Source organism: Epargyreus clarus, unplaced genomic scaffold, assembly GCF_041222505.1.
Source record: "Epargyreus clarus isolate Ecla_fem2 unplaced genomic scaffold, WU_Ecla_fem_2.2 ptg000021l, whole genome shotgun sequence".
Lineage (NCBI taxonomy): Eukaryota > Metazoa > Arthropoda > Insecta > Lepidoptera > Hesperiidae > Epargyreus > Epargyreus clarus.
The window spans coordinates 1,195,211-1,222,023 of record NW_027332228.1 but is presented as its reverse complement, the minus strand read 5'-3'; the positions used below and the strand labels follow the sequence as shown (position 1 = coordinate 1,222,023).

General features: G+C 32.7%; 2 protein-coding genes across 2 annotated transcripts in view; one reads left to right on the top strand and one right to left on the bottom strand.

Annotated features, from left to right (window-relative positions):
• Cpr67B (Cuticular protein 67B) overlaps positions 1-14,218 on the bottom strand; it is a 20,268-nt gene extending 6,050 nt beyond the window's left edge. Inside the window, exons 1-2 of the mRNA XM_073084344.1 lie at positions 14,063-14,218; positions 114-254 (exon numbers count right to left, since the gene is read on the bottom strand). Of these exons, the coding sequence (XP_072940445.1) occupies positions 114-254; positions 14,063-14,092 (171 nt within the window). The 5' untranslated portion in view covers positions 14,093-14,218. The remainder of the gene's footprint in view (positions 1-113; positions 255-14,062) is intronic.
• On the top strand, positions 11,974-26,813 carry LOC140750667 (uncharacterized). Its single transcript, XM_073084345.1, has 5 exons — positions 11,974-12,129; positions 22,325-22,444; positions 23,159-23,298; positions 25,817-25,980; positions 26,539-26,813. Exons 2-5 carry the CDS (start codon positions 22,334-22,336, stop codon positions 26,700-26,702), a joined length of 579 nt encoding a protein of 192 aa, XP_072940446.1. The 5' UTR covers positions 11,974-12,129; positions 22,325-22,333; the 3' UTR covers positions 26,703-26,813.

Below are 26,813 nucleotides of genomic sequence, written 5' to 3'. Positions count from 1 at the left end.
ACCGGAACGCGAGAACTGTTTCAAACAATAATTTAGCTATCACTTTTTAGGACAAACCTGCGCTTAGTAATGGGCCATTAACAGCTGTTGTATGAAAATTCTGGAATACCTACCAAAGGCAGAACAGCGGTACGTGAAGACAGCTGAGGGTTTGTGAAGGGCGGGCTGTTCAAGTACTTCTGGGCTTCTTCTGGAGTTAGAATGGGCTCAAAGACATTTATTGCTGGGTGCGGCAATGCCGTGGACAGCGCCACCTGGAAATAAAAAATCATTTCTTAGGATTTATTCATGTAAATAATGGACTGAGCTGTTTTAATACCTAAAGATTATATTATGTGTGTAAAGGAGTAGTAATCGCGTGTATATCGATATACACGCGATTATTACACCTTTGAGTGCCTTAGGAATAAAATAATGACATTAAATAATAATTTTAATAACAGTAGCACTCTTAATATCGTAATTGCTATCGTTTTACCTCGTTCTACACATAATTTTAATTAAATTTTAATTTTTACACATTACTAAGTTCATAAGTTCTACACATAATTTTAATTAATATTAATTTTAATTTTTGAAGGTGGTAGAACCCTTTGTGGTTCGACTCCGGCGGCACCACCGCCACACCTATTTCTACCTAATAACAGCAGTGTTAGGCGCTGCGCTGAATATCTAATCCTTTCTGGGGTTGATTGCAGATGTCCATGGGCGGCAGTAGCCACTTACCATCAGGTGGACTGCATGCTCGTCTGCTACTCCTATATTATATAAAAAAATATATATATTTACATTGTATTATAGGAGTTCAATTACTTGACAACAGATGGCGTTGTCACACATATATCCAAATATTAAACGATACTTTGCGTATCCTCTTCTCTCTGACGCATATAGGACATGTCCAAATTTAAATATAAAATATGCAATGTATTCCAAAATCCGTTGAATCAGAGGCCAAGATCAGACAGTCATTGATAAACCGGATCCCGGTGGACACGTCCGAGTTATTTCACGAGATGTCGTCATCCTAATATTGATCTTCGTATGTTTGTATTCATAGTAATGGTCTACTCTGCTAGACAAACACACACGATGGTAAACATTCGCTTTTTATAATCTCATGTGCATACAATATTAACTAACTAAAGTGTTATGCAATTCTATTACCAGATTATGCAATGAAAATGTTTGACATTTTTTGTATCCTTATGTAACTTCTTTTAAGTTATTCTTTTAGACAGCTATTTCTCCCCCAAATATTTTGACCTATTCTAACATAGCACATACATTTTTTTAAAGCAAAATGCCCAGAAATCACCTGTTTGCGTAGATCATTTAATGTTATGTGGCTATCGGCGGCCTCTACATAGAACAAGGTGAGATCTTACAGGCTTAATGCAGCAAGTACATTTAAGTACTACATTAGAACACTTTATCTAGTGTAAGATGTAAATCCACTTTTCGAGCTATCTACATAACTTGGAAAAAGCGCAAAAAAACTATTCAAAAAAATATAGTCGCATTCGCCAAAATAGCATTTCGTGAAAATGTATAGCAACACATTGTATAGCAAGAGGTAATTGTCGTATTCAATAAAATCTGAGAAGTACCTTCACTTTTCCAATCACATTCAGTCTGTCATATCCATCATATGTGACTCATAAATCAATTGAGTTACGATCTCTCGAGACAAAACTAATTGCCTCTGCTGTAAGATGTAAATCCACTTTTCGAACTATCTACATAACTTGGAAAAAGCGCCAAAAAACTATTCAAAAAAATTTAGTCGCATTCGCCAAAATGGCATTTCGTGTGTAGCAACACATAAAGAGGTAATTGTCGTATTCAATAAAATCTGCGAAGTACCTTCACATTTCCAATCACATTCAGTCTGTCATATCCATCATATGTGACTCATAAATCAATTGAGTTACGATCTCTCGAGACAAAATTAATTGCCTCTGCGCTTATCTTAACACCATCTTTGAGTATAATCTAAGCGCGTGACTGCAACCGCGGCAACATGGTAGCCAGAACTCAAAAGAGTTTGAAAGTAAAGAGTTTTGCAGTGGGATATAAAAATATCCTACTACCAAATACGGGTCACTTCTAATAATTGAGAGAAGTGGAATATATTTTACTACAAATGTACTAATCTCCGGTGGGACGAGTAGAATCTACTAGTCCCACGGGAGATTTAAGCCAGATTACGTAGTTCCATTAACAAAAATATTCTGAAAATCGTATCAGTATTTCAGTTATAAACGAAGAAATGGACAAACAAATAGAAATTTGTTTTATAATCTGTAAGGATATGTATGATTATGATTATTCGTTTTAAGTATTATTTACCTATCAAGATGTTACACGTATTGCTTACATTGTTAATAATATATTCAATGCTTAAGATGAAGGAGGATATGAAGCGCACCTGTGGCAAACTCCTGCATCTCGCCAATAGATGGCGCTACTTGTATCCTAAACCTCGCTATCGAAGTTTTCTTAACATAAGATGACCAGACCTAGCAAATCTATCCTTTGAAAAATATACCCTTTGCCTTTGCGCTATTTCTTTTTCACTTTTGTCTTGATTTCTGATTCTTTTTACATTTCAATGGCACTTAATCACACATACGAGATTATTAAAGTTGAAAAAACTCTAGAATTTGAACCACATGATTGGATTCAAGGCTTTATTATTTTTTATAAAGTGTAGGGATCCAAAGCTCTAAGTACAATATTAACATTATAACCTTTGCTACGCATTGGTATTATTTACGTATAATTTAAAATCTATAAATAGATATATAACATCATACGAGGATCTAGGCATCACGAGATTTTGACATGTATTGATTGATGATGATAGATTGCCAATAAAGTGTATTCTGTGACGTTTGATTGATTTTAATTTAATGATTTCAATCAAACAAATGCCTGTATTCAGGTATGATTAGTTAAACACACAGCAATCTTTAAGTAATAATGAAAATTAAATTAAATTAAGAAGTAAAAAATAAGAAATTAGAAGTAATGAACAATTAGAAGTAAAGAGTAGAAAAATTAAGAAGTAAAAATAGATGAACTAAAGAATAATGAAAAAAATCTAACTTTTATTTAGGTATGTTTGGCTTTATTTTTGATCGGACCTTACCTGGACCCTAACTGAGCTGAATGCTTTATTGTCACTTCATTTCCTTAAGAGAAATATTTAGATTACAACCTTATGTCATTGCCCTCTAAGGATTTCCAAAGAACCCATTTAAATGCAAATATTTATAACATTGTATTATTTACGACAGGTTTCCAGGATAATTGGATTCTCGTGTTACCTGACAATAAATTATTTAACCGAATTAATGTTGGTTATACTGGTTTTGATATTAACATCCTTGAATTAATAAAATAATGAATGTCTGTAGAAGGTTTTGTTTGAAAATATAATTTGTATATACCTTATTATTTATTTTTCTTGACAAGAATAAAAGGTATAGAAGTTAATGTGTTTTAGTGCCACCTAGTGACTAGGTACAACAAAGTGGATAATATGAAAACCAAACCCACAAAAACTCTTTGATATGACTAATTGTGGTTATCGTGACTAATTTTTTTTTCGCTGATCCTATATATATGTTTGTAATATAATACAGATTTAAATACCAACATCCATCTTTATTATGAAGGTAATTTCATTAATTCATCATTCATCAGACAGATTATTTCATTAATATAGAAACTTAAATTTCACATCCGTTTGATCTAATTAAGAAATATTACTACCAACTTAATGATAAAACCAGCGAAGGAGTGAATGATCGATCATTAATTTATCTATGAGCCCATTAGAATACTCTAATGCTGGAGAGATTGATGATAACAAATAATAAAAATAAAAAAAAAAAATACTTGGGTGGTAACGAAGCGGTGGAACGAACTTGTTTCGACTCGCTCTTGGCCAATTATGTTTAAAAGGGTTATATTTTTTAAGATTTCAGATAATATTAAAAAAAGTTTAATAGAAATGTAGAGACATAACATGAGTAATTAATCGACTTTCTAAAGGAAAGAGATCATCTATTCATCGCATTACTATATTTACTCGTCCGAGGATCGGTTTGTTAAAAAGCATTTGATATCTGCAGAGCTATTCATAATATGTCCTTAACCTTGATGACAGATGATATAAGAGTAACTCTGTAAATGGAGTATTTAGTACAAGTGCGTCGGTGACCACACGGCAAGGACGAGGAGTTATTACTTAAGCATACAATACTAAAATAAGCTAAACACGTCATGTAATACTTAGGACATAATAATTCTATGCCGTTACTTAGCTTTGTTTGGCTCCATGGTGAAGATTTGTTTTATAAATAAACATAATTTTATTTATACACTTTTAAAATGATAAAATATAGAACATACAAACATAGTAACATTTAAATACGTCGAAAATATAAAAAAGCATCCATTACAAAAATGTTACCAGAATGAATGAATCTTCAAAGAAAACCGTAAAAAAACGTTAGAATACATTAATTTTGAGCAAATATATACTTGTTCCTTGACATCATTATTTTCCTTCAAAAACAACTATCACACCTTAGTTTTCCTCGTAAATAAATGAGTCTAAGTTGATTAAATCATAATCAATTTAAGATATAATGAATAATGACGAACCAGGATATAGACATTTCAAGAAAGGATAAATTATTTTGAAGTTGATTCTTGTAGCGTAAGTATTATTTATTAGACATTTACCTAAACCACATATTACAAAGATGAACAAAATACTATTAACACTTACTACGTAACTCGTAACGTACTCGAAAAAGTATTCAAATATTTTTGAGGCATGTATAAAAAAGGATAGCACAATATTTTAATATATGTACCTATATAGAGACGACGGTTTTTATATTAACATGCATGCTTATCATGCCGAACAACATGAAAATTCATTGTATTTGAGAGCAATTCAGTATTTCTCAATGAATATAATTATATTCCTATTATTAGTTAGTTACCAGAGTTACTATTATATAATAATTTTATAATCAGAATATGCTATATGGCATTCTATATAACATATTCTGATTATTAAATTATTTGTTGAAAGAACTATAGAGTACGGGATATTGTTGGACAACATAACAAATTACAGCCAGTTCGATAATTAAATTAACTATTATACCTATGCTATTAGCCACATAATTAAATAATTATGTATACAAAAGTTCTTTGACCATTTTTTGCGGTCTAAACTGGAAATCCCCACAAGTTTTACGAGATATTGAGATAAGTTACATAAGATGTATTTAAGTATCATCCAACGGTCAATACAGCCAATAATATTTATTTAATGGTAAAATACGTCTCGATAATGTATGAATCATTATCTATTATTTTTTGTAGGCCTTCGCGGTATTTGGAAGAAACTCCGACTAGTTTTGGACCTATACCTATACAAGTTCTAGAGTTGACATGAGTGACGACTGTGACGACTGTCTGTCCTTGTAAACGTTTACGAGTAACAATATTGTTCGATTTCTAGACAATAACCAAGCAATACTCCTAAATAAGCTGTAACCTATTTATAACTAAGCAGTGATAGCCTAATGGTTCACATTCGGTCTGTCAATCGAGGGGACCGAGGTTCGAATTCCAGGCACCTGATTTTTCAACGTTTACAAATTATTTATCACTTAACGGTGAAGGAAAACATCATGAGGAAACCTGTATACCTGAAGGTATGTGAATTCTACCAATACGCACTTGGCTTGCACGGTGGCCTATGGCCTGTAAATTTTATAGACTGATCTCTTTGCTCGTAATATATTTATCTATACTAAAAAATCTTATTCCGCAAATTAGAATTAATTTATTTCTGGATTTTTATTGTTTAAATAATAGTAAAAAATGCAACGACTATTTTATTTTATTTATATTTATATTTGTTGAATGGACATCAAAGGTTTTCAACGAATTAATCCTTTTTCTTTCTTCAAAACAAATTGAATAAGCGACATTATCGCAAAAGTCCCGACAAGCAATTTACCTGTTCCCAAGATTATCAATCCATTCGTTTTATTCTTGGAAACTTGCAAACCTTTAAATATATCTCTGCAGGCTCTCACGCTCGCATTTCCATTTACATTTTTGGGTTATTTATTTATATTTGAGATAACGATATCTCATGAGTAATGAAGATTCTCATGAGTAATGAAGGGATCCAGAGACCATCCGTAGATTATACTCATGAAATTATGCAAATATCCGACATCTTACTAATGACATTAAAACGAAAAGCTGTTTGCTTGTTTTACTATCACTGCTTCAAATAACTGAATTTGTCCATTTTTTTCAGAAACCTATCATGGAAAGTATATAGGTATAATAACCAGGTAATTTTCAACGGATCTACAGCCTCTGGTGATATGTTTATCATTAACCGAGGAATGATATTGTTCAAACTCGACACAGAAAAGTCTTGCGTGTCGAAATAAGCAGTCTGGAAGTCAAGCGTGGAGAAACGCGATGTATCTCAAGGAAGACAAGGGACAAATCGCGATTGTAACTAATATACATTTTAACTCCTTTACTATGAACAAGCAACTCAGTCACTACGTAATTTAATATGATGTCGTTTAAATAAATGTAGTCGATTTAAGTCCATTTGAATGCTTAATGACCTTTTTTGTTGTAGCCAAAATCACGTAAAAAGTAACTTACATGAATCTAATCTTTTCGGGACCTGATAAGATGACGATGGTCATTTTTTACAAAGATGGCTAATGGCCATTTAAACATTAAGCTAACTCATTAAACTTATTCATTTTACCAAAAAATAATTTCAAAGTCCATTGTCGCTACGTCGAAACCGTAGATATTTTTAGATTTACAAGTATTTAAAATTTTATCTTTTAGGCAGACGTTCTTCCTGATGGAAAGTAGTCAACACCGCCTATGGATATTTCCAACACCAAAAGAGTCGCCAATGCATCGCTGACTTTGTATGACAGCTCTTTTTGCACGTTTTTTGAAGGGTCCCGAGTCATAGCGCTCCGGGAATACCTCAGGAGGAAACTCATTCCACATCTTACACGTTCGCGGCAAGAACGTGCGTGCTAACATTTTTAAAATGAGGGACAGTTTGACAAGAGTTATTCTATACAAAGTAGTGTTAGAACTCTTTGTAGTTCGTAGCGGCGCTACCCCCACACTTTACATGATTTAATTTGATTCATTGTAAAAATCACTTTCTTATGAATCGTTTTTTATAAATTCGTTTTAACAAATTATTTTTTACTTTTAGGATGCTATATTTTGATCTCATTGTGATGCAATTTTGTTAAAGATAATCTTCTACATAATACTTAAATAATCCAAAATATAACAATTGACGTATCTTCCTGTAATTTAAACTCAGTGTTATCGTGCATACTAGCAAAAGTAGAAATGCAAACGGAGTCGCAGGCTTTATGAACTATAATATTTGAAACCATTAAATACTTCATACAACGTGAAGCGTACAAACAATGTTGCAACATAAATTATGTTTTATTTGTTAAAATAAAACCGAATATCAGTCGTATAAATTAATTAGCGTAGTTTTAATAGTCGCTACATATCGTAAAACAGAGGTCACCGTAAGAACGGACAAAGAAACAGGCAATAAAATATTATTATCCATACCTAATTATGTATAACTTGATTCAATAAAAATGGTAGTTGAAAATGTTAGCTTTTGTATATGTTTCCATTAATTAGAAATGTCTCCATTTTAAATTACAATCTTCGTTGAATTAATTTGCCTAATGCTCCAAACTATTTAATGAGCCATTGCTAAATATAGGCTTACTATAGACACTTTCTATCATAAATATAGCATGGACACAACGACAAAATCATGAATAACTACACCCTGAACAGGAATCTAAAGTCATCGTTAAGATATGACATCATTAAGATCTATAAGATTCTAGGGATCCAACCCGGAAACTTCTGTGTATAGGACTGGTATGATGATGGTCATATGGTTCGTCATTAAAAAAGATGGTATGTATAGTACTCTAGATGTCTCATACTACATCTACGAAAACCTAGTAGAGCTAATAGGGATTCACTCAAAAATAATCCCATTATTAATAGTAGTTCTAGTAAAAATTCTTTTGATTTTCTCACGCTAGTGACCCAGACTGATCACCCAAAAAGGCTATTCGGTCAGAATTACAAACGCTTACGATTAATATAAGATTTGTGTACACTTCAATGCAATATTGCATGGGAGATATATCTTTGGACAGCAGACGCTATATCCGTCAATGATTGTAAAGTTTAAATGTAAGATAACTTTCCTCTACCAATCTCCGTGGAACTGCGTGGTGGAGTAAACTCCAGACCCGCCATAGTTGTGAAAAATAACGTGATCTCAAGTGGGAAATACGTCGTCGTCGTCAAAGCATTACTGTCTCACTGCTGGCCCAAATCTCACAGTTTAGTGGGAGGAATTTAAGCTATAGTTCTCAGTGCTGGCTAAGTATGAATTAGTCGACTACGCACGTTATTTTAAGAATATATTTTATTTTCCAGAAATTAAAAATAGAGGTCCATGGGATTCGAACCTCAGATTCTTCGCTTGAGAGGCCCAATTTCTAGGTCATCAATACATTTTTGCAGCCAAGTTTATTTATATCCCCTTTTAGTCGCCTCTTACGACAGGAAGGGGATACCGTAGCCCTATTCTAGTCCCAGGACTACAGGGAGAATCTGCACAAATAGCTACAAGTGATTATTAGCTATCACTAGGTAGCCACCTTAATCATCTATTTGCTAATCCGTGTGCGTATTCCGTTACTGACCGCGCCTTTTACAAATACCTGCTCACTGACCTTGACTCTGACCACCTATTACACTGTTGGTGACCGCAAAACTATTAGACATGTTTAAGAAAAATAGACACCTAAAATTAAATAGTTATGTAAAACTTAAGAATATAGACACGTAAAGCTGTTTGTAGAACTTTTATTATTCTAGTTGTAAAAACAGCATAAATGGACAATTAAATTTTGAATTTGACTTAAACATCGTGTTTACTTCGTGAACTACGACTTAGGTCTTGGTTTTTACGAATATAAGTATATATACAAAAATTCATTATGTGTTTAGGTAAAAAACGAATGAAGTCTCACAATATTAAGCACGTTGTGAGTTTAACTCCATTCGGTAACAAAAAATGGTAAAACAATTAAGTAAAATTGCATGTGCATCTTCGCAAAATATATATTTTTTGTAGTCGATTTAATTATGTTCTCTATCGATTAAATCAATGTTATTGTTAATATAATAACTCCATAAAGAAAAATGAATAATAACGCATCCTTGCCTAATTCTTGTTGTACAATAAGTAAAAGTCAATAGTTATAATTCCATAACTCTACATTAATATGCTCGTGTAGCTAATTTCTTTAGCTTTAGCGTTTAAAAGCTCTAGGAAGCTTTGAATATTTTTGCGCTACACGTCTTTCTTGGTTTTCGTCCAGTTTTGCTAATTAGTTCTAAGAAACTGAGTAGTTATTACAACGTTACACCGTAAATAAAAACAAATGTCACTTGAAAGCAAAAGCATAAGCAACAGATTATAGTGTTAAAGTTTTTAAATTCTCATAACCTTGTCTGTGACCGTAGCAATATGACCCTTTCGTAGCAAACATTAATTGTTAAAATAGTATAATTTTAGCAATATATTTCGATGGAAGACATTTAAAAAGAAAGAGTAACATAATAAACTTAATAGTATAATTTATGCACATTACATTAAGTTAATAAATTGGGTATCGTAGACCAAATTAAATGTTTAAATTAGTTGCCGGAAAATGTATTGAAATTCTATAACAAAACTAGCTAGCTCCAAATTTATTTAACCAGTTCTGAGAAATAGATAAATCTAGATCACCTGAAGATTAATTGACTGCTGCCTCGATAAATTAGTAAAACTGGTTAAACAATTTTAAAGATTGATAAATTGTATTCAAATTGAGTGTTATGTATATCAATGTTTATAAGTATTAAGTATCCAATGTTAGAAATAAAATGCTATTTTTGTATTATTATAGTTCTATGTTGTTGAAGTTTGTAAATAAACGGAATTTCTTGTTTTTAATAAACATCTTAAAGTTTGAATAAAATAAAATGTTCACATAATTTTGTAAATCTATTGAGTTTTAGGTTTTAATCATTCAATCTATTTCATCAATTTATTAAATGCCAACAAACCAAGTTTTTATAAAAGTTGTAAATAAAACTCTTAGTTACGATTTCATTTTTGGTTATATTTTAAGTATATTCTTTGCAAGTTGTATTTTATAATGACTATTTCAACAACGTTAAGAAGACCATAGTCTAGATATTTCAACAAAATTAAATAACAGAAATAAATTAATATGACTGTTTAATTTAAACTATGGTGATATTATAACTGTAAATGCATTTTTAATTAGTAAATTACAAATGCACATTATAAATTGAACATGTGTACATACATAGCACATTTAATTAAATTTATTACATCCGGTTTACGTTTATAAATAAGTATTTCTCTATGGGTTTTGTAAAACATATACTGCGTAGTTCCTATATAAGTAGTGATTATTCAGAAAAAAGCAATTACTGTATCATGACATGATGATCACGATACAACTTTTTGTTTGTTTGAACTCTGCCCTGTTTATTATATACATATAATATATGTGACGTACAGAACCACTCATTTGCACAGTTTCTTTGGTCATGTTTGAATGGATGTGTAATTACATTATCATATTAAATTACGTTTTTATAACCGACTTCTTATTCTGTCATGATAGCTTGTGGTGTCATGTTAATTAAAAGCATGTCTTATTAATATGTCATGCAGAATATGACATGATGTCTATAAATAAGTATTTACAACGCTACGTGGAAATCCTACAGAGTTCGAAAAACATAAAAGCATATACCTAACTGAATTTTTGTTTGTGTGTGAAATTCTTATCTAAATTAGTTATATATTTTTCATATTAAATCATATTGACATACAGACAGACAGAATAATATTTCAAGTTTTAATGTCATGACTAAATCATGTTCTAACCCTATAAAATATTTTGAAAAATAAAGACCCTACACGCATAACTTTTCTTCCTTATATCTACTAATACTTAAATATTTTAGAAATTTTGTCCAATAAGAAAATACGTGGCATACCTAAAGTTAAGCCAAGCTAGTTTATGTAGGTTTTGTGATCTTTCTATTTTTTTATATTTTCTTTGGAAAGTAGGAATAATACAATATTTGTATTGTATCCACATACAACACCACAAGTTTCTCTTCACTGCTAGTGCGATGGAACTAATAACATGTATGTTTTAAACAACTACCGTAAATAAAAATAAGTTAAACCTTCAAAGGGATTTTCTGAAACGGCTCGTTATCTTAACGATCACACACTTTGTGTTGAAATGTGGTCGAACAGCTCATTGAAATGAAATCCCTTCGCAAATCGGTCTTAAGGATAACTCATGGCGCTTTATGGGAAGGGCTGTTGTATTTTTAAATATGGTGTAATGCGTTAGCTTGAATTAAAATTCTTAAAGTGCAAATAAACGATTGAAAGCTTCCTCTCAAAATAAAGTATGTATATAAAGGAAATTTACACAAGTCTTATAATATTTTCAATTAACGTGACCGTGAAGCTTTACTGTATATTTCATATTAATTTTATACACAAAAAATATTTTCTTAACTAAAAGGAAGACCTTATTCTCTTGTATTTTATTCTTAAATCGACCTTAATTCAAATTAAATAATAGAAATTATATAAAAATCATAAGGTCCTTTAATCAGCTTTTTGAAACTTCTTACCTAACTTCTGAACTTATCTATACTTATTTCTAGAAATGGAAGAATATAAAACGACAGCTACATTAAAGATACTCTGTAGTGCATACGCGTCAAATATCTGTCATTATACCTTCTTTACAAAGTAATACATAAATATTCAAAATTATTGTGAATCTTCAGTAAACATCGATTACAAGGACATCACAAATTAACAATCAGTTTAATTGAAATACAGGAAATAACATTTAAAGAGTAAGTTCGTTTGAAAAATATATTTTGCATTCTAATGTACGGAAAAGACGACGGCATCGGAAACATATTATTATTATATCGTTTGTAGTTTTACTCTGGAGCACCACCGCCACACCTATGTGCCTAATAACAGCAGTGTTAAGTGCAACTAGGTTCCGGTTTGGATGACGTGGTAGGGTGACATTCATATCCGAGGCGCTCCACCTGATCCTTCTCCTGGCAGTACCTATATCTGTCCACCACTCTTTAAACTAAATCCAACAGCGGTCAACACATACCACTAGTTTATTAAATTTGCGATTACCGTTACCAATGGGCACATATTTAAAGTTACTTTTGCAACTATAATTAATGTACATATTTTAAACATTTTTACAAATAATATGTATGCAGGTAGAATTCACTGGTATCTTTATGTTACTCAAATATATGTTCTACATTATTCTTCAAAGAAAACTTTAATTATAACTTATTCATATTTTTATGACTACCTACCATACAATTAAAACTCAATCTTACGTTACGTAATAGATGCACTCCTATTGTTCCATTTCATAACCAGATACTTCTAATTATAGACTATTATTGTTACTATCTACCGTATTCTTTGTGGTTTGAAGGGCAATGCTCGATACTCCATGGTCGAAGCAATGAACATGCATTTTATGTGTGGAAGTAGTAAGTCGAAGATATTACTTGTTTGTCATTCTTATTACAACACACTGACAACTGCAATACTACAGACATACATTAAATATTTTTAATCAACATATTTTTACAGGCACAATAGGTTCCTTATGTTTTTGGTGTCATGGATAGTTTACATCCAGTAAATAAACTTCTAAAGCCAGAAAAATTACCAATTCGATGTCTGCTTGTCCCTGGATCGAATCCGGAACTCAATACATGACATGCGATGTATATAATGACTGGTTTGCCATACAGGATAGTATAAATTGTGCCAATAATATATTCTATATCAATAATTTTCTCGTAACTTTAAATAAAAAACATCAATGACACGAATTTACGTAAAACGAACTCCGCTCGGTTGGCATGCATTAAAAAATGTAAATACTACAGTATTTTCTTGGGCGTAACCCTAATTTATTTTCTATAATAAAAATAGCCTGAATTATTTCTTATAACTTAAACTAATTTCCGTTGAACGTTCTGTCACAATCGGTCCACCAGTTTAGAGATAAATCGGAACAAACAGACAGACGGACAAAAATTGCCTACCTAATATACTCTCATATGCATTTAGTAATCTGTTATTTTGTCATTCAAACAGACTCTCCAAATTTATATATTTTTATCTATAGATGATATTTCCGAAGTGACATTGCTTATGCAAACTACGAGAATACTTCCTTCTCGTATGATAATCATACAATCCTCCCAAGGCTCCGTTGGATACGCTTTATTAATGAGCCAGTATTATTTGCAGTTACAGCGCTGCATGTTTTATTACAGAAATTAACTGCTAGGAACCGGATAATACTTTTTGTGATATGTGAGCAAAATATAAAAATAAAAGGTATTTTTTATTTTATTTCACGTAAAATATAGAAACCCATTGGGCAAATTACCCAGTTTAAAATATCGGAACATTAGTTTTAAATTAAGATATCTGAAACACTATTGCCTATAATTATCAAATAATCAGAAAGTTAAATACTTATTACAGTAATTCTCGTTAAATTTAGATAATATGTTCTTCAATTATAGTAACAATTAATTGACTGTTGCAATAATGATAAATCCATGAAATAAACATTATATTTCATGTCAGTATTGTCAGCTTTTGTTATCTTATGCAATATCTATAAAAACCTTGACAATTGCATTTTAATTTAACCACAAACGACATAATAAAGAGTTGAATTAGAAGTTGCAGTAAAAATAACTATTTTAACGTAAAGTCACTTACCGCGACGAAGAAGGTACTCAAACGGAGCATCGTAACTCAAAACTTGCAGACACTGAACTTGGTCACAATACGAAATACAGTCAAGTGATGCGCGCGCTCATCTCCTATATAGCGTCGCAGCCTCCGATGACGTCAACACCCGCGCCCAAAACCAGTTTCGGCTCATCCTCACGACACCTGACCTTAGTTTTGATTACAATGACAGGTTTACAAGAAAATTATACCACGTTCTGTACACGTGCAGCAATGGAGCACACATTTCGCCGATTTAGACTTATTTGTTTTTTCTATTGTCACACGCGACATACAGAGTAAATATGGATAGAGCAGGTTTATTAATTGCGTAGAATCTGTTGTTGTACGTAAACCAGCTTTAATTGTTGTTACATTGTTAGTAAAGATGTTTTTGGGAATAGTAACTTATAGTAGAAATAGTAATATCGTATTGTGTTGTGTTATGTCTACCGCTTATTTGCCGTCCTTATCCATTTGCTTACAAAAGCAAGAGTCCGATTGTACATAAGCAAACACGCCAGAGACACTTAAGGAAAATGAGAAAATAAAATAACTCATTTCAATAGAAACACAGCTATAAAATTTCTGTTTAGTGTCTATTTTAAGGATTCTATAGTTTTCGTTATCTTTTCCAGCAAAACTCTTTGTAAGCACGTAATTAAGCTAATTATAAACAAGCTAATTTAAAAATTTTAAGTCACCTGTTAAATGCCCTAATCGTAGGAAAAACGATTTCACAGAAATCACTAAAATTGTTCTTACTATCGCCGTAACTGTCAATTAATGTCCATTATTTATCTAAGTTTTACGTTTTCTCGTGTGAAATAATAGTATAATATCTTTTTTTTTTGGTAGGTAAAACATTGATTATATATTTTTTTAAATTATGTTCGTAATAAACTAGATCTTCGCCTAATATCTCTATACCTATAATAATGCCTCTGCGTAATAGTTACTCTAGCAAATTGCACTTGATCTACACATGCGTATAATAGGACCACTTCCTGAATGCAAAACGGAAGAAGGTCCTTCTTTGAAACCAAAACAAGCAATTTTTTTAGCAATACGCTAATTTCTCGCGCGTCAATAGTGACATTAATTTGATTATTAGAACTAGCCATTTTTATCACTCCGTGTAATTTTGGATTTAATACACCCAAAAGGTCAACTTGACGTACTTTGCTACGTAAGCGTATAAAAAGTTGACAATTCGTTTAATAGAAATTTAATATTTCGATCTTTGATACGCATAAGATTGGATAGATTGATTGTTAATAACGGGCGTTAGTCTTCATTTATCAACAACGCATCTGTGACCGACTTCAGGTAGAGCGCAATCCTATCTGGGATTAGTTACAAATATTCATAGCAGTGACTATTTACTATCAGGATTTGTATTTTAGCACCACTTACTTATTTTAAGTTTCAAAGCACATATCGTCTATTTATATAATTATATTTTATATGTATAACTATGATTCACTCGATCACCCTATGAATGCGTGTAAATTTTGCGCATTAGCTATATACCTATCTTAGAAAATAGAAGACGCAAAATGTTTTATAATTGTTTATGGTTGTTTTGGGGCCCTTTTTTAACTAACCAATCATTTCTTTGTTCCAAGTCTAATATTTATATAACTCTTATTAGATAAATCTTATATATAAAATTCTCGTATCACTATGTTAGTTACCGTACTCCTCCGAAACGGCTTTACCGATTTTCACTAAATTTTATATGCATATTCAGTAGGTCTGAGAATCGGCTACTATCTATTTTTCATACCCCTAAGTGATAAGGGTTGTTCACTCTTAACATTTTTTTATTTATATGGCAACACAACGTTTGCCGGGTCAGCTAGTATTTATATAACTTTTATATATACGATATATATTATATTAAATATTAACAGTATCTTTCTTCATGACATGTGGAGATGAATTCTAAAATCCCCCAATCGAAACAATTCGTAGCGTGCAGTGGAACATGAAAAATATTTCAGCAATGCTAAGTAACTTTCTGTGCGTATTTTAATATTCTCAGTTGCCTCTACGGATACCGCCGTGCGACGATATTTACAAATAATTTTATTTTTATACTCACGCTTAACTCCGGATCTTATGAATCACAATTGGATTTATTTACACATACCGTATCTCTGACATGACATACTTACGTAAGGACCATCTTAACAAAAAAACCCAGTAAAGACTAAAACTATATTTTGGACAGAATAGTTTGTTATATATATTTATTCATGAAATAAAAAGTGTACTTATGAGAAATAACCATTTTCTATTCAAGTTTATACAGTGTTATTTCCAATATTGGAGAAATATGCAAAAACAATATTTTTCTGCGTCTAAAAGAAAAAGCGATGACAAAAATAACTTTATTTTATCTTTCCTTAAATAAAAATCAATTATGCTAAAGTGAACAATAAGGATAAGATTGCAAGTACTTATGTGGTATGGACAGATACGTATAAATTAATTGAATAATGTGTTTTCGGGGACTTTCCAACCGTTCAGTCATTTTTAATATCGAATACACCAACAGACAAAGCTTACAAGTTGAATCTATAAATAGATTTAAAGACGATAACAATAAAATATACCAAATCCGTATTGTTTACTATTAAGGGGTTACTAAGAGTATCACACCCTATAAATAAAACGCGGAAATCAATGGCACCAAAGTGGTTTCACGACGGGTTTCGAACAATAAAGCATGATGTCGGAAGATGGGACAACTTGATACCGTAATTATCATGAAATTATTTCGTAGTGCGTGTTTTGCCGATCGTTTTTGTACATTCTCCTCGTTAAAAACACGTTTATTTCATAAATATTTATGAAATGAATACTTTTTTCATTTAAGCTTTCGTTTCATAGCCAATTATTATGGTATAAAATACCTTCCCTGACTCATTACTAGATAATCACATCCTTATTGGAAGGCTTCCTCACTTGTAGAACAAGGGTTACATGTTATATACAAACGAAATTCTTATGGTATTTTTTATTTGGAATTTTATTGGACTTCGGTATAGAATTGTGACGACGAGTCCGTAGTTGCCAGGATTCAGGAACAAACCTCTGAGAGACCGACAACGTTGTAGCCATCAAGACTTACGCCCGTTTATAATAAATTAATATATAATGAATCATAATAAATCTATCTAACATTTTGACCCAAAGACTGAAGAAATAATTTAACAATTTTTGCCTCCTAAGCTTTATCTAAATTCGATCTTAAGTAGGCAAGAAACGAACAGATTGTATTTATCACGTGTGTTAGTCAATCACCTTCTTACGAATATCCTTTACATTATTGGTTTAATTATCTAAGTTTACATTTAAAAAAAATATTATATTTTAATAAATAATCGCGTCGCATCACCTTCGCTTCGATATGTGTTATACAGGGCTTAGCTTTCATTATACTGTCATCCTGACTAATACACTGAATCGTGAAGATTATCAAAAGCATAGGAGTTACTTAAGTCACCTACCTACAGGTTGTGAGCATACAATCATTCATTCATAAGATTGGCATCTCATAAACTTTGTCTCATTGATTAATAAATCCAAGTAAATTGACAGATTTTACAAAAATATACTTGATTTCACCTCCGTATTCGTTCAAGCTCGTGTAAATTTTCAGATTTTACGTACAAGTTACTTATTTTGAGGGTAAAAATTAGCCAGAGTCGTTTATAAAGTCTTCATTTTTATAATATGAAGTCACATCAAAACAGTGCGATCTCATCAAAGTGAAGTCATTTTAAACTGATTTTTTTAATACGCTTTTATTAGCTTCAGACGTATGTATGTTGGTATGTTGGTATGTTAGTATGTTAGTATGTAACGGAATCTTTGAACATGATTTTAACCCCCTTCAAAACGTCGGATTAACTTGAAATTTGGCATACTTATTAAGGACCGATGACAATTCAATATTTTAAACATTCTGACCCGTTATCCTTACTAGGATAATCAGGATCAGCCATTTTTGTTTTCCTGAGACCCGGAAGGTCTGCGTTAAAACCAATAAAGGAGTCTACCAGGCGCGCCGATCACCTAACCTAACCTGACCTGACCTGACCTGACCTGACCTGACCTGACCTGACCTGACCTGACCTGACCTGACCTGACCTGACCTGACCTGACCTGACCTGACCTGACCTGACCTGACCTGACCTGACCTGACCTGACCTGACCTGACCTGACCTGACCTGACCTCAACTTCGACGCGTCCGTTGTTAATAGCATCATGAAGCGGTGTCTCATCATCCTTATTCATTCAGCACTTCAACATCTGCACCTTCTTTTAACAAGATTTCCACTATTTCATTGTTCCCATTTCTTGCTGCCAAATGTAAAGGCATATATGATTTCAGCTCATCGTCATAGTCACAACTTATATTATTAACTCGAGCTGTAAAATTAATTAAACTACTAACAGTTTTAAAATCTCTGCAGGCAGCAGCAACACAAAGAGAAGAAATTCTAGAATTATTTTTGATATTAACATCATCATGCTGTAATATTAAATCGATGATTGGACGACGTCCTTTTGAAATGGCTAGATGTAAAGCAGTTGACCGTTTTTCTCTTGAGTATTGCCATCAACGCCTGTTTTTAAAAGATGCTCTATCATCCTTTTTCCGTGATTACTTTTATCCAAGATAGAGGACCTAGGATATGGTATAAATTATGAAAGAAAGCAGTTAGCATTGGCAATTCGGATGTCATTCAACAACTCCTCTGGGATTTTCACGTTAACAATAAAAATAAACACCAATGTAAAACACCACTTCATACAGCTGTGTTAAACAATGACCCAATATTCATTTTTGCACTGCTAAGCAAAGGTGCTGATGCTGATTCGAAAGATAAACTTGATAATACGCTACGTAATAATCGTTAAAATAATCACTAAAAAATGAAAAATAAATAATAGTTAAAAAAAACTAAAAAATACGCTTTTATAAAAAATTCGACCAAAAAAATGAAAAATAAATAATAGTTTAAAAAAACTAAAAAAATACACTTTTTATAGAAAATCCAACTAAAAAATAGAAAATATTTTTTTTTTAATTTGAATTAAGAATAGTGTAAATAAGATAAAAATACTTTTTATTGTAAAAAAGCGTGGGGTGCTTTTTAAGATATTATCAAAATGATAATCCTTCTACTCAATATCTATCAATAAAATATTTATAACTATTGACACCATGCACCCCACGCTTTTTTTACAATAAAAAATATTTTTATCTTATTTCCACTATTCTTAATTCAAATTTAAAAAAAATATTTTCTATTTTTTAGTTGGATTTTCTATAAAAAGTGTATTTTCTTAGTTTTTTTAAACTATTATTTATTTTTCATTTTTTTGGTCGAATTTTTTATAAAAGCGTATTTTTTAGTTTTTTTTAACTATTATTTATTATTTGCAAGAATTCACTTTACCGACGCTAACAGATAACGAAAATATATCATCTTATTTCATTATAAATCAAATATCACACATAATCGGATATAAGGTTTTACGAAAATCGTGATAACACAATATTGTCTCTATAATTTACATGCAATGAGTCAAAGAACTTAATTCATTTGACTGTCACAAACATAGGTATATTATGAATAATCTTAAATTTAATAAAATACTCTAAATGTAAATGACTCTACGTTTAAAATACTAGAAGGATATCTTTGGAGAAAGATAAATAGGTAGGTAATTACTTTTTATTTGCTCGCAATTTTATATCTTATTTATTTCTCATGTTTCTTAGATATACATATTTAAGCTACCCAATGTATATCAAAACAACATAGGTATTATATTATAATTATAATCGAGACAAAAAATATATATCTCAATTCTGCATACCTACGAATTGAACCGAGATGCAAAACTGGATTTGACAGAACAAGAGTGAATGATTTTATTCCATTCAATTAAATTAATTTAGATATTGAAAGGTTATAAATTAACCCATTAAAGTTCACACCACTACCTACATATTCCACGGTTCAGACCGGTCATGGCCTTGTAAGGCAGGTAAAATTGAGAAAATAAACTCGAAATTGATACGTAGGTACCGGGTACCGGGATACACATCAGTCTATTACGCCACATGATCTTTTCGTAGTCTAACCTTGAACTTTTCGTGATGCGAGCCGATAATACTCATCAAGGTATCGCCACGGAATAATAACTAAACCCCAGGCATGGAATAAAATTTGCATGAATTTTCGAATCAAACGTCTCTCGAATTATAATCGAGACAAAAAATATATATCTCAATTCTGCATACCTACGAATTGAACCGAGATGCAAAACTGGATTTGACAGAACAAGAGTGAATGATTTTATTCCATTCAATTAAATTAATTTAGATATTGAAAGGTTATAAATTAACCCATTAAAGTTCACACCACTACCTACATATTCCACGGTTCAGACCGGTCATGGCCTTGTAAGGCAGGTAAAATTGAGAAAATAAACTCGAAATTGATACGTAGGTATCGGGTACCGGGATACACATCAGTCTATTACGCCACATGATCTTTTCGTAGTCTAACCTTGAACTTTTCGTGATGCGAGCCGATAATACTCATCAAGGTATCGCCACGGAATAATAACTAAACCCCAGGCATGGAATAAAATTTGCATGAATTTTCGAATCAAACGTCTCTCGTACAAGTGGATCCTCCATTTTTCTCGTAACATGTCCGTTTTTTGCACGATTTTGCAATCAACACACGATTTGTTTTATTTGTTCACTAATAATTTGCTTATGATACTAAATTTAATGAACATTACGTGTTTTAATTATTAATTTATTGAGGCCCTTATTATGTGGTTGAACTTTAAAATAGTAATAAAATCGATCTTTAATTAGTGATATACTTCGATAATGCTGCGCAAGCCTATTTGAAATTCCTTTGTTAACACAAAATAAATAATAAACAATTCCTAACACCTACCCATATTCATAATAGCTACACATATTCGAGAGTAAAATTCACCTTCCGTGATTAATTTAATCTTCCCAATTTGACACAAATCCTATTTGTCATGAAATTGTAAATTGGACATCTGATACTCATCCCGAAACAAAGCCACTTCGATTACAATCTTTACGATATTCGATTAGTTTCGAATAAAATAACAAAATAAAATAGAGTTTTCGCCCTATCGACTATTCTATTTTGACACGGCGTGACGCCAATTAATTCGTTTCTTTCTTTTTTAACATTGACAAAATCTGCATAATTTGAGGTAAATTTATTATTTTAGAATAAATACCTACAAAAGTCCAAGTTTGTGTCAGGAGGTCAACACTATTATTTGTCTGCGAAGTTTTGGATTCAACCGAAAGTTGTTTGCCACTTCACCGTCGTGAACTTTGATATTATGATCCTGTAACATAACTGTCAAATTTGGACTTAAAGTTATATACGATTTACCTGTTCAATTATAGATTTTTCGTCAAGTCAAGTTTTGAAACGGACATCCGTATGTGCAGCACGAAAGGAATTTAGGAAATGCCTGGAATTTCTGACCGAACCCTATTCGTCCGTACCTATAAGCTAAACCCTTCGATCAAGCATAACGTGGATCCTTATTCACGATGACAATGTGATTTTTTTCTGTTTAACTATAATAGTTTCGACAAGGCGATGCTTACCAATAATTTCTTAATATTAATTGTATCAACATACATAAAGCGTGTGGGTCTAGATGTTTGAATATTTTCAAACATAACACCTGTGGAGACACAGGTAATCTAAGGTCTGGCGCCTACCTAAGTGACGTGATAGTAGTGGGTGATTATGACATAACTTTGACGTGACACAACTTAAAATAAATAAATAAAACATAGGTTGTTAATATTATGACGAATTCAAATAGGAAGCCCTAAAAGGCCTGAGGGTTAAGATCGAACGTACCCCGATACCTATAACTTAAGGTTTGGCCGAAGGTTAATGTGCGAAAGTTAATTAACCTCCTTGTTAAATAATGAAAATATCATAGGTAAATGTCGACTGCATTGCTATTTCTGTATATAGAAAATAAAAATAAGTATAAGAGGTAGAACTCATAACACAGAAACAATACAGCTATTCCTTTTATGTGACCGCGCATGAGTTCTTACACTAATACTTTTAAAACCAGCTCATTATAAGACAAATTCAAATTGTAAGTCATTTAAACCTAACTTCTTATTTAAGGTTGACACAATGGGCAGTAGCCAGTCAGTCCGTTCGACGCACTTTCAACATCCGAACACTATGGAAGCTGATCCAGAGGACGAGCCAGAAGAACACCACATCAGCATCTCTAACAAAATGGTTATTGGTTTTAACTTCGCATTTAACATTTGTGACTTGACTTTTAGCATGATTTTTACATCAGATTGTTTTATGACATGCGTAGTTTAACTACGCATGTCATAAAACAATAGACGTCCAAATGACAATATGCTGTGGAGTAGTAAATGCACCTGCAGACAACTGATATTAAACATCTTTATCCGATATAACCCAAAACAGATAACAGAATGCATAGATAGTTGGTATAAGTTTATAGGTATTGTTGACGAACACATATATTTCGATGCAGCTATGCTTACGGTCTACACGACATTCCAAGTGTGATTGTAGATCGCATAACGACCTTCCTCTACGAGATAAGAGATTTTGCTACACGTTTTTAGAATCACATTATAGATTTATCATCAAATGTTACATTATAAAATATCTAAAGTGACACTAGCGGAACAAACCTACATCCTCAGGTTTACATTACATTAAGCAATAAGGGTTCCAACAGCCCTGTATAATTTCAGTAAGCAATTGAAAATTACCACAATGTAACTGTGTTACATTGTGGTAATTTTTTGCATTAAAATAAACAATAATTAAATGCAAACAGTAAAAAATCATAAGGCATGTCGTATGTATTGGAAAACCTTCGTGGAGTTCTTCTCTCAGCTGTGGAAGACCCAGTTCCCAGCAGAGAGAAATTAATAAACATATAACATGATATTTTCATGTTACGTCTAGGTAGAGAGGCTCGTAGAGGATGCTACGCTGGGAAGTGCCACAGCAACCTCTAATTCCGCGCCCCCTAGAGGAGATTATAAGGACAAAATTTTCATGGAGAAACTCAAATGCTTAGATGACAGTCACTCGGAAAGGAGTGGGTAAGTACACTTTGCGTACACGAGAGGTTAATTAATAGAAGCAGTTTAGTTCGACACCTACGTAGGATTCTTGGCATAAAGTCCTTGCATTTCGGCGAAAGGGTGTGAATGCCTACTGAATTACTTATGTGGCTTTGGCGACCATCTTAGTCCTCAGAAATGGGAAACCACCTGTAACCAATCGGCTTCAAGTAGAACTAATTAGGCTTCTTTCTGTTTTATAAGGAAATAGCTAAAAAAATAAGTCATGGGCGGCCATAGCCATATAACATTGACATGATTGACTGGCAAGTCAGATATCTAAATACATTTGTATTTTAGTTCTGGGTGTTCATTTTTATGTATATCCATAAGGTATCGTGCTCAAGTGGCGAAAGTGATATTCTAATTTACGCCTTAAATATTTAACGCCATGATCAGTAAATGTAGAGTGTAAAAGTTGATCTTCGACAATTTGGTGAGATTGGGTGAGATTGGCCTTTCTCATAGTTTTGTATGTATGACTCGATCAAAGACGCAAATTGAACTGAAACAAATTGAACAACTCATTACCAAGACTAGGTTCTAAATCATCCACATAAACTTTCACCAATACCTCTGCTGCAGCGTGCAAATTTTCAGCATCCATCTTCTCGATATGATTAACCGATTCCGTGCGGATGGCACAACAGTTGTGCCATGCCATTTCTTTTGTATATGGCGGGTGGTACCCGAGAGGTGCCAAAATTTGAAGCCATAAAACTCGGATAAATTGACGTTTATCAAAGTTGTTCTGAAAACAAAAGTGTCTTTATTTATCACGTAGTTCCTTCTTAGAATATCAGTTTCAGCAGATCACGTGATTTCACATACTTCAGGGATTGTAAACCTTTCAAAAAATATATTATATTATTTTGCAAATTATTGTGATTGTATTACTATAATAGTACCTACTTTTCGTTAATAGTAAGCCAATAGAAACTGGATTAAAATATTCGTACTTTGGTGTTTATCTTTGTCTGAATAAATAGCGCAATCAATTTTCGATATTCTATTACAAACCTATCCATTAATAATTTGAATTTTTATCCTAAACGAAACACCAGAAAAGAACTATCATAGCGCTCTCCACGTCTCGAATGTTCATGTTTAATTCTATAGTAACACTAAAACAATCAATTCATCAAAAACTTACAAAAATGTTTACAACACCTGATAGAAATAAGACACTTACCTTCCATTTCCGTTATTACACGTAGATAGTCTGTTTTGTAAACACTAATCGAACTGTTAAACCATTCACTTTCGCTTTTGGGTGGCTACTAAACTTACAACACGTGGAAAAAGCAAAAAAAATATGTGCCACGAAATATTTGTTCGCCGCCAGGCGTTAAAGTTTGTCCAAAAGGCCACCGCATTGAATCGGTTAATAAATCCAAATCTCGAACTTACAGCTTCATAGTCATGCATAGTCATAATCATGTTTGTACAAAGTACTGTAGATAAAGGTAAAACAGCGAAAAAAAATATCAAAGGAAAAGATATTTTTTTTACCAATATAGTATTGTAATTTTTTATAGTGTTTACTAATCGGAATTAAAAAAAAAATCCGACGTCTGTATTGTGGGGCCCCCTCTTTTGTGGAGGCCCCGGGGCTGCCGCCCCGGTTGCCCTTCCTTAAATCCGGCCCTGAGTAGAGGATTCATTGAAATAATTTAAAGCCATAGTAGGTACTTACTTATTCATGGAAATGTTTGGAGTCATAGACGATAAATGGTCATCATTCCGTTGAATTAAAAATCTACATAATTTAAAGACTTACAAATGCATTCAAATGGCGTACAAAATACGGTTGATCATCTTTGAACCCGGATTATTGCAAATACTAGTGAAGTTAATATGAAATTCATAAAAATATGACTAACGAATTCGAGATATTATCTGCGGTATAACCTATGTAAAGGTTATCTTGATTCTATTATTCATACTCGTAGAGATGAAAACAATAAGAATATCTTCTTGTTTTTATAGGGAATAAAACTGGGCATTTTGAACCTAAAATGATACTTACTTAAAAACATTCAATATGTTATCAGGAGTAGGTACCTCATACGTGAGATGGGACTTCACATTGGACTCCCGATCTATATCATAGTTGGTCTAACTGGTTACTATCGTATGTCTATGGAGGGCAAGTAGCAGTGACTCTTGATCATACCAGATGTTCTTCAGAAATATAAAATACTAGTATTTTTACTGACATCGTATAGGTACGTATTAATGTAATTAGATATAAAGTTTCCCTATTTCGTACCTACAAAGCCTTCTGCAAAAAGGCACTAATATGAGGCATAAGCAGGTACTTAGCCCCCCAGGATACCAACGCAATTGCAGACGACCACAGGTAGGACTCGATTTCGAATCCCGAAAGGTATTTGGGATTGAGTACAAATATCCATGGGTGGCGAACACTACCTTGTATATGAACTGCACGCTCTGCTGCTACTTGTATTTAAAACAAATGTTTAATGAAATCCAGGTTAACAGTAGAAGATCTGAACGCGTTAGCAGCGCGCATAGAGCTACGCACTGCGAACATGATCAGCGTAGATCCGGTGTGTGCGGAGTGCAAGGAGCGCATCATCGACTGCTACAATAATACTGGCACGCCGGCCGACACGGTTAAATGTTGGGAGACTATTGGTTAGTAGCTATTATTCTCGTATTTTTATAATTTCAACAATAAATATTTAAGCATTCTACACCTATAGTTATGAGTTAGTATACACTGACGCTACCGCGCCTACGCGCATATTCGGGGCCAACTTCAAGTAATAATTTAGATTCATTAACTATTTTGTCTAAATGAGCATCGAACACGTGTGCAGGATATACAGTATAGTCATCAACCCCAGATAAAATTATATTTCTACCACACTATTCAAACTGGAACACAGCAGCGGTTAACACTGCTCTTATTAGGTGAAAATAGGTACGGTGGTGCCGCCTGTGTCGAACCACAAATGCATTACCACCTTCAAAAATATACATGCATCGCCGGATATATCTTCTTAAATATGGATCAAAATCTGCCTCTGGAACACTATTATAAAAATATAAGTTGACGGTAATTATGTCTAATTAACTTATATTCTTATTCTATTACATATATCGATTATTATCGTGGAGCTGTAGGATAAATTGAGAATCTAAAATGCTTTAATCCAAAACAATATAATATACATCAGAACAAATCCTTAGGCGCATTCACACAGTGCGTGCGAGACGCGAGCACGCAGCGGCTGCGCGCGCGCACCGAGCGCGAGGCGCGCGAGACGGCGCGGCGCTCGCGGCACGTCGCACACGCGCGGGAACACGCGCTCAAGGACCTCACGCCCGCCGCCGGCGACAGTGCCACCGTGTGAGGAACGAGCCTTATTTTAATTGCTCGTAAAACATATATATAGGAAGGAGATATGGAGTATGGTGCTAAATATACTAACTATGTAATTGTTGGAGTGTGTTAACATTTTAGG

Excerpts from the sequence above, each read along its gene's own strand:
- LOC140750667 (XM_073084345.1), top strand. The coding sequence starts at position 22,334 with ATGGGCAGTAGCCAGTCAGTCCGTTCGACGCACTTTCAACATCCGAAC. Across the intron at positions 23,299-25,816 it reads AGTCACTCGGAAAGGAGTGG|GTTAACAGTAGAAGATCTGA; the intron begins GTAAGTACACTT and ends AATGAAATCCAG. Across the intron at positions 25,981-26,538 it reads TAAATGTTGGGAGACTATTG|GCGCATTCACACAGTGCGTG; the intron begins GTTAGTAGCTAT and ends ACAAATCCTTAG.